Genomic DNA, 10242 nt, shown 5'->3' with positions numbered 1-10242 from the left:
AAGAAGTAAGGAGTTGTCCTGCCAACACAAAGGCAAGTGGTTCAAAAATACCAACAACTCCACCAGAAAAGATGAGAAACTGTCAAGCAATTGCCTCTGAAAACCCACTGGAGTGTCAGCGAGGAGTTGGCTCTGGCTCAATGGCATGCCAACAACAGCAATGTTCAGAAGAAGCAGAAATTGTCATTTTGTAGGGTTTTTTTTAGATGGTATATTACTTAATATGATATTATATTATGGCAGTATTGTGGCCTAGTCAATAGGGAATTGCACTGCTACCTGAAGACCAAGCACCTCTGGAAGTCCAAATCCACAACCATTCTTCAGGAGAAAGATGGATAATCTCTTCCCATGTGATTTACAAGTAGACTCAGAACCCATCTGATGGGTCGGCTACAAGGTGACTCAGAAGTCAATGACAATGAGTTTCTTTGAGTTTCAATATAATATTATACTTCCAGGGAAGACTTTTCAGATAACTGAATGTAGAAAATATAGCCACCTCAAATAAACGTCCTTTGCTTACGAAGATTCTACTCCTTCCTAATAATGCAATACCTCTAGAAAAAAATCAAAACAATAACACCAAATAAACACAACAGATCTAAGCAAAGGTCTAAAGAAATAACTAAATTCTTATTTTAATAATGCTCCATATAACCAGTCACAGCCTAAAGGTAGGTGGTTCAAATGCACCAGCTGTTCTGGAAGAGAAAGACCGACAACATCCTCCCTTACAATATATAGCCTTTGTAAATCCACGTGAGGTCATCTCAATGACACTGAACAATAGCTACTAGAAACATTAAATAATGACACACGAAAAGCATGCAGATAGATTGTACCCGTGCTACAGAGGCAAGAGAGTTTAACTATCAACCCCACTTCAGACCTGCTTCAGTAGCCAGTTGTATATGTGCTTTCTCTGAATTTGCAAGTTTCCAGGTTTTTATAGGAGAAAATTATTGAAACTCCATACTCAAAGGTGAAAAGTATTCCTCTCCTTCAGACCACCTAACTTTAATAGAAAACAAAAATATTCTCAAACTCAAATTCATCTATGCCTGGTGGATTGAATGGATATGTTTGTCCCCCTTGGGCAATTTTTAAACCTATGTCTCTAGATGAATTAAGTAATATGAGGGGATCGAAATGAAATAAAATCCTAAATCCACTGTGACATGACATTCACAGGAAGATGGTAGATTATCCATCTAGTCTTTCAACACTTATAAATACAATATATAGCATATGTTCACAAAACAATTCTTAGAAATAAAACACAATGGGCACTCAGCAAATATTTTATATCACCAACACCTGCTCAAATCCTCTCTGAACTTTATTTCTAAATGTCACCGTTTTTTATTGAATCAATGGAAATTTGAAAGAAGAAACAGAATAAACATCCAGAGAAGATCAGGGGAGTTAGAAAAATCTTTATAATAAAGCCTCATTGAGTTTTACATGAGCCAGGGTGCTGTCAGTCTCTCTGAAAGGGGTGGTGGAATAATCTGTCATTCTACAACTGAAACCTGAGGAAAGCTGAGAGACTAAAAACTGAGACTCAGAAAAATGAAGGAGAATGAGCAGTATTAATATTTTTCTTAATGAATTCCATAATAAGCATAATAAAGGAATCATGACTCAAATGCCAAGCACATACTGCACAGCAAATAAATTCATTTTAAAAATAACTTTAAATCACAGGCATAAAGTTGGAAGCAGTTTAGTCAACCTACTTCAATACTCCTTAAAATTCAAGGAACTCTTTTGCAATAGAGTTTGAACACAAAAAATAAGTGCTCTACACTAGAAGTGAATAAATGATTCTGAAGGTTTTAACTTATTTTAAGCTGAATTCTATCTTCCTCTGAACTACTTATCCTAAGGGCCAAATTTTAACCCCTGAAGTAACCAAGAACTAATTTAAAGAGTCTACTCAACTAGCTATCACCTGACAATCTATTTTATATATTTTATATTTTTAAACCTATTTTATTTATAATTGAAAATCTAAAAATATCTATATATTAGATCCTAAGGAAGGACTAAATTTAGTTTGTATATTGATGCCGGGGAGAATGATAACATAAGAAAAAGTGCCTGGTGGGAACAGTGGAGAAATGGAGAAAGACCAGAGAAATTAAGTTAACCTAACAAATAGTGGCTCCAACATTGTTAGATTTTCACAATTTTCTAAGACAAAAATTTAAAAAAAAATTCTGTGGATAATCCTAACTTTTAAAATAGTAACTAATTCAATTTTTATTAATGTTGTAGGCAAACAAAATAACTTGTGGACTAGACTCAGATATAGTCCACCATTTTGCAACTTCAAAAACCTATCCTTAAAAATTCTACTTAAAAAGCAAATACCTATAGCAACTATTCTAAACTGTATCACAAATAAAATGAAATAATAAAATACTGCTAAAGAACCAAGTCAGAATTCTCTGAAGTGTAGAGTCAATGTATGCTGATATAATAGTTCTCTTTACCAAAATACAACATGTGCACCGTAAATTAAATCCTTAAAAACATAATTCTAGTTATTTGCATCTTACAAGTTTAAAGGTTTCCATTTTTAAAACTGCAAATTAAAAGAGAAAAATTCTAGCTAAGTAACTCTTAAAGAAAGAAGTTATATTAATAAACAGCCAATAACTAGCCTGGTTTGTTACGTTCTGACTTTTGTATAATCATGGAGTTGTACACTTTGATGGGTGGAGGGTGAGGGAAATTGGAAGAATCTGTTATGGAAAACAATGTATTCAAATTTCATAAATAAACTAGTATAATAATAAAAAAAGATGGAAGGAGTACACAGAGTCACTATAACAAAAAGAATTGCATGAAACAGAAAAATTTCATGAAACAATATATGATCAAGAGCTAATGAAGATGAAGGAAGAAATTTAAGCTTCTCTCAAGGAAATGGAAACAAACAAGACATCGGAACTGACAGCATACCAACTGACATATTTCAACAAATAGATGCTATACTGGACACAGTCGCCAGGTTGTGCCAAGAAATATGGAGGACACCACCCAGTCAACTAACAGGAAGAGATCCATATGTATTGCCATTCCAAAAATAAATGATCCAACAGAGTAAGGAAATTACATATACAAGGAAGATCCTATTGAAAATTAAAAAAAAATAAATAAATAGAACAGTATACAACAGAAAATTGCCAGATGTGCAGGCTGGATTTAGAAGAGGCACAAGGGACATTATAGCCAATGTTAGATGAATCTTAGCTGAAAGCACACAATACCAGAGGGATGTCTATCTGTGTTTCATTGACTTTTCAAAGGCATTTGACTGTGTGGATCACAACAAACTGTGACTAATTGAGAGAAATAGGAATCCCAGAACCTCATTGTGCCTGTGTAAAACCTGTTATTAGACCAGAAGGTAGTTGTCAAAACAGAGCAAGGAAATGTTGCATGGTTGAAAATCAGCAAGGTGTACACCAAGGATGCATCCTATGTTCATACCTTTTCAAACTATATGCAGAACAGATCATTTGGAAGGCTGGGATCTGTGAGGAGAAATGTGGTATCAGGATTAAGAAAGGTTCATCAACAACCTGTACTATACAGATGATGCAACTTTCTTTGCTGAAACTGAGGAGGACCTGAGGCATTTGCTGCAGAAGGTAAAGGACTGCAGCCTTCAAAATGGACTGAAGCTCAGCATCAAGGAAACAAAGATTTCAACACTGGGCTAATTGGTAACTTCATGATAGATGGTGAAAAGATGATACTGTTAACAGCTCAGCTTGCTTGGCTCCACAATCAACACTTTTGGTACCAGCTTCCAGGAAATTAAAAGATAAATTACACTGGGAAAAAAACCACCCATCAGGGACCTCCAAAGTATTGAAGAGCAATGATGTGAATCTAGAGACTAAGGTGTGCCTGTGTCAGGCCATGGTCTTCACAATAACTTGCTATGCATCAGAGAGCTGACTAAGGATGACAGAAGAATCAACGTCATTTAGTTTTGGTGCTGAAGATTAGTATTAAATATACCATAGACTGCTAGGAGAACAAAGAGAACAAACAGGTTCCACTGGAGAGGCTGAAACCAGACTGCTCCTTGGAGACAAGGAATTTGAAGCTTTGTCTTGCAAGGTACCAGCATGTTCCAGGAAGGAGTAGTCCTTGGAGCAGGACATGTTTGGGAGGGTGGAGGGACAGCACAAAAGAGGAAGACATTGAATAAGATCAATTCACTCAGTGACTGGGGTAATGGGGTAGGGTATATCAGAGACAATGAAGTTTGTTCAAGACAGAGCAGGGTTCAGAGCTATGTACATAGGTTCACTACAAATGACAAATGACTGGAGGGCACAAAGAAACAATATATTTGATTATGCCCTCCAGATCACAGGACTAAACTTTTTTAAAAGGGCTAATTATTTCAAATTGAAACCGGGAGATTAATTACTGTCTTGAAAAGTCAATTTAAAGTTAAAAATAGCTTTTGTAAAGAACTTTTAAGAATCAATTATGATTTCAATGAATCCTTATTGACAGCACAAGAACAAAAGAGCTACCAAACATAATCCCTTTTAAGATGCTTAGAATAATTTTTGTGTTTTACATAATGGTTAGGACCAAATTTGATGTGAAGTAACAAAGATTTATATCAAATACAAATAAACATTTCAATAAATTTAGAGTCAAAGGGAGTAGAGGAAACATAACAACCAGATGTTTAATTTAAACCATTGATAGAAATAGTTGGTGTCCTCTTTTCATAAACCACTTGGATTTTATTTGCATTAAAAAGCAATGGTAAATGTCAAATGCCTACCAGTCCATCCTTCTGAATACAAGAAAATATCATGCTGTTTAACTCTCTAAACACAAAAAGTGCTTTTAGAAAAACAAAGAAAAGGAACAGCATGTCTTAGTCACACAGATCAATCCCTGAATGTTTATAAGTACCAAAGGCATAACAATAGTAGTGATCAACTACTAATTATTTTAAATGTTGAACTTCAAAAATGTTTACAAATAAGATTTTTTAAATCTAGGATAAATCTCATGGACAAAGATGTGAGCATCAGAATTTATTTTCATGTGAAGAATTACTCTTGGGAAGTATTATTAAATATACACCTTTTTCTGTTTTGCATGTTCTGTATAAAATAACATAAATGTTCTAGAATACTGTCATTATAAAACACGATGAATTAAGTAAAAAATTAATAATTTTACATTGTATGTCTATTGTGAACCTAATTAACTCATTAGCCATCTTTTATTTATTAATTTTTTGTTCTCAATCCGGTTTTTCCTCTAGCAATGATTTAAAAAAAAAAAATGCATCGACCTAAAACACTAATGTTATGCAAACAAAAGACAACGTTCAATAAGAATAGTATGACCTTCAACTGAACAAAAACTGTTGGGTGGGTTAAATGAGAACATGTGTAAAATGCTTATCAATTACCTGGTAAATAAAGGTTAAGTTCCTCCCCTCTATTCCTTATGAGGATCACTATCATCTCACTCATTAAGTCTTATATCACCTAAGGAGAGCAACTTTTGGTAGCCACAGGTATTCAGCGTTCGTATTTAGTAGAGGGTTAATAAATGCTTCCTGATTTACTGGAGGATAATAATAATGAACAAATGTAAAAAAGAAGCTAATTGATAGGCTAAATGCATTAGTGCATTCCAGTGCCCTCTATAGAAAAGGTTACTAACCCATCTCAGCTAAGTGCTAAAATTATAATTAAGTCTGATGAAAGTCCTAGATTTATACCAATATAATTACAAATATTACTTAGCTTGATAATATAGTATGGCAAGAACAATGAGATGAGTAATTTAGATGATACTGCAAAGTGGGTTTTAATGTTTGAAACTTCTATTACAGTACACAGGATAAGTGCAAGTAGTGTAATTAAAACCTAAAAGAGTCTGATCTTAAAACTCTACTGCTCAACCTCATTAAAATGCATGCTTTCTCAATTAATTCAAACTTTTCCATTAAAAACATAAAAATACACTTTCATTCTTTGCAAATAAATCTCTACAGTAGATATATTTATGATCAAATATCAAATAACCATTAGAGTTAGTAAAAAAAAAATTAAGATTGAAACAACACAGGTTTCATTACATGGAACCTAACAAGGCAAGTAGAAGAAAAGATGAAGTGAGATTAGCCTAGCCTCCCTCTTTTTTCATTTGTCAGGTTCCAGTTTTAGCCAATTCAGGATGTGAAGAGCCAGAAGACTCCTAAGTAGAGTATTTAGTTAGGTGAGAACTTCTAACAATATATGGAATACATCTTATTTACTTCTATATGAAAGTAAAACACTATTGGTAGCCTATATTAAGAAGAGAAAACAAAACAAAAACCCACACAACAGAAAATAAACCATTTGTGAAGTTAGGAATCCTTTATACCTCTACTTAAGAATCTCATTAACCTAATCAGCAGTGCCAATGCTAATATACAAATGTTTCCATTATAACAGCTTGCTTTCAAGGTTTTTCACATTTTTTTCCTTCATGTAACATTTCAAGAAAAATGTTTATTATATTCTGTATGAAAAGATTTATCACTTTTACATTCATCCACAACATATTCCACTGTCCATCACAAGACTTCTCTTTCCAAATCAAATTGTTTATACAGAAAACAAAATGTGATCCCTGAAAAGGGGTCAGAACAAATGTTCCAGATAAGATTCTGATAATAATTTTCCTTGATAAGTGAGCAGTAATCCAATCATAAAAGCTACAAAAATATTAAAGTGACAAATAACAGATACTGAATGAGACAGAGGAAACCTCAAGAGACTGCTCTAAATGATTAGGCAAATATTTTCATCAAAACACATAAAAATTTTGCCACAAATAAATACAGTAGATGTATTAAAACAATAAATCTATGCAGTTTTCAAATTTTAAATCAAATAATTTGAAAAGGCATGGTTCCATTAAATTTTACTTGAAGTTGACCTGCCTTGGTATAATTAGCATTGGAATGTAGAATTTTCCTGCAGAAAAAGGATTTTAAAATGCTACAATGGTTACCTGTCATTTATGATCCAGTTCAGACAGAGATTAAGAGAGCTGAGATTTTTGCACCTCTTGACAATTTCCATCACAGTTTCATTATCCAGTTCAGTGATATGACGTAGGTCCAAGCTGGAAAGGTTTCTTAGCTGAGATAAATAAAATAAAAAATAAAAACTAAGCCTCATGTTCATTCTCAAAATTTATAAATATAGCTAATTACAAGGTAAAATTTCACTGTACAATATTCAAAATAGAGTAATACGTAAGAATCACTTAAACTCTATTTCAAATTTACATACTAAGTTAGAAGTCAATGTAGATATCCATGGTGACCCAAATTTCTACATATCAATCTCAACAAACATTAAAGTCAAACAGATTTCATTGAAGCATCATGAAAAACAAAGTTATGAATTTATTGTCTGACATATGCAGTAACATTAAAATACATCAAATAGTTTATTACTACCCACAGCACTGCTAAATTTTATTTATCTTCATAAAAATATTGATATATTTATTCATATTTTTTAAAAGATGAACTATAAAGTAATTATTATTTCATAGAAATTTTAGTGATATTTTATCAGTTTACTCCTAATTGATACATCGAGCATACTCTATACTACAATACACTGTTCAAGAATTATTTTTATCATAGGAGTACGCAATGAGGGTTGCAGAGTGGATTATATTTGGGGGTAGGGCGTGGGGTTTGGGGAGGTGTGGGGGGATTGTGTACCAATGAGGGAGTTTTTCTTTTGCTTTTCAAGGAGAGGAGGGGGGAGGTTTGTGCGGGGAGAAGGGTGCAACAATGAATGAATGGAATTCCAAAATCTCTGTAGATGTTCATTGAAATGAAAAATAAACGAACTAAATTATAAAAAAAAAGAAGTAAAGTTTTTCTTTCATTAATGTCTCTCACTTTTTCATTTCCTCTATTCCTTTCCAATGTTTCCTCTTTCTCTATTTTTAGTCTTCGAAGAAAAACAAAATCATTCTTATAAAGGTAGTATGACCTTGACTGTCATCAAACTGCAGTTTCAAACATGACCCTATATACACAACAGCCCTAAACCCTTTTCTATCCTTTGCCAATCTAATTGTCTCTGACACACCTATCCCCATTACCCCAGTGACTGAATCAATTCATCTCATCGAGGGTCTTCCTCTTCTGCACTGTCCCTCCACCCTCCCAAGAATAATGTCCCTCTCTAAACACTGACCCTGTCTTGCAACATGTCCAAAGTATGTCAGATGAGCTTCAAAATCCCTGCCTCCAAGGAGTAGCCTGACTTCACCCTCTCCAGGACAAACTTATTTGTTCTCTTAGCAGTCCATGGTATAATCAATACTCTTCTCCAAAATCATAACTCAAAGGAGTCAACTCTCCAATCATCCCTAGTCATTTTCCAGCGCTCTGATGCATAGCAAGCAACTGCAGAGGCATTGGCCTGTATCAGGGACTCTTTTTAGTCTCCAGACTGACATGGTTGCTATTCAGTACTTTAGAGAGGTCTCTAACAGCACTTTCCCAATACAATTAGTCTTTTAATTTCCTGGCTGGTGGTTCCAAAAGTGTTGATTGTTCAGCCAAACAAACTGAAGCTGTCAAGAATCAATCTCTTCACCATCCATCCCGATGCTACCAATTAGCTCAGTGGTGAGAGAATCTTTGTTTTCTTGATGTTGAGTTTCAGTCCATATTGAAAGCTTGCAGTCCTTGAACTTCTACATTAAGCGCTTCAGGTCTTCCTCAGTTTCAGCAAGCAGGGTTGTGTCATCTGCATAGCGCAGATTGCTGATGAGTCCACCTCCAATCCTGATGCCACATTTTCCTAATAGAGGCCAGCCTCCTGGATAATTTGTACCACATATAGACTGAAAAGATAGGGAGATAGGAAACATCCTTGATGTACACCTTTCCAATTTTGAACCATGCAGTGTTTGCATGCTTTATTCTGACCACGGCCTCTTGATCCAAGTATAGGTTTTGCATAAACACAATCAAGTGTTCTGGGATTCCCATTCTTCTCAGAGTCAGTCACAGTTGTGATCCACACAGTCAAATGCCATTGCATAGTCAATGAAACACAGATAGACATTCTTCTGAGACTCTCTACTTTCAGCTAAGATCCATCTGACATTCGCTATAATATTCCTAGTGCTACGGCCTCTTCTAAATTCAACCTGCACTTCAGGTAGTTCTCTGTTGATGTGCTGTTTCATTACTTTTTGGATAATCTTCAGCAGAATCTTGCTTGCATATGATATCAATGATACTCTTTGATAATTTCCATACTTTGTATAATTTTCATACTCTTTCTTTGGAATAGGAACAAATATTTGTTCGCAGTTGGCAGGTTTTCTTTTCACCCTGTTGGAAAAGTTTTATATGTGCAGACAGATTTAATCTTAAAAAGGTGCCATTCATCAATTTTTATCCTCCACATATTGTTCATTTCTGGCTGTATTTGGCAATCTCTTTATACTATAGACTAGACCTTCTAAGCTTGATCCCAGTTTTTCTCTTACGAAATTTATGGTTTTGGTCTTTACTCCCAGGTCTCGGATGCACCTTGCACTGACTTTTGTGTATGGTATGAGATGTAGATCCTGTTTCAGCTTTCTGCAGGTAGCAGTCCAGTTTTGCCAGCATCATTTGTTGAAGAGGTTGTCATTTCCCCATTTGAGAGGTCATATTTCCTTGTCAAATATCAGTTGACCATAGATAGCTGGGTCTATTTCTGGGTTCTCGATTCTGTTCCATTGCTCTATGTGCTTGTAATTGTACCTGTACCATTATGTTAGGTTACTACTGCTGGAGAGTAGGTTTTGAGGTTAGGGAGTGCTATGCCTCCCACTTTGTTTCTGTTTTATAGAAGTGCTTTGCTTATTCGGGGTCTCTTTCCTCTCCAAATAAACTAGACGATTTCCCTTTCGATTTCCTTGAAAAAGGAATTTAGTATCAGTATTGGGATTGCCTGACTGGATCTGACTGGTATAGGAGGAGATTATCCCTCCTATTTCAGCAGAGCATCTGGTGGATTTGAACTGTGTGCCTCTGGAATGACAGTGCAGCTTCTTGCCATTAGGCCACCAGAGCTTCCTGGCTTTTTTTTTTTGTAAAATCAATGACTTATTCATTGCAAATACATTTTATAAGAGACACAAACGCAGGTTATACAC

The 10242-nt window shown here is 34.8% G+C and overlaps 1 protein-coding gene across 1 annotated transcript in view; it reads right to left on the bottom strand.

Moving 5' to 3' along the window:
* The window catches only part of FBXL17 (F-box and leucine-rich repeat protein 17), an 809991-nt gene that overhangs the window by 492790 nt on the left and 306959 nt on the right, over positions 1-10242 (bottom strand). The window contains exon 6 of the mRNA XM_006895052.1: positions 7069-7199. Within this exon, the coding sequence (XP_006895114.1) occupies positions 7069-7199 (131 nt within the window). The remainder of the gene's footprint in view (positions 1-7068; positions 7200-10242) is intronic.

The sequence above is a fragment of the Elephantulus edwardii genome, unplaced genomic scaffold, assembly GCF_000299155.1.
Source record: "Elephantulus edwardii isolate Elephantulus edwardi_28Jun2011 unplaced genomic scaffold, EleEdw1.0 scaffold00156, whole genome shotgun sequence".
In the NCBI taxonomy this organism is placed as follows: Eukaryota; Metazoa; Chordata; class Mammalia; order Macroscelidea; family Macroscelididae; genus Elephantulus; species Elephantulus edwardii.
Note: the sequence above shows the minus strand (reverse complement) of the source record. Positions and strands in the feature narration are given on the sequence as shown.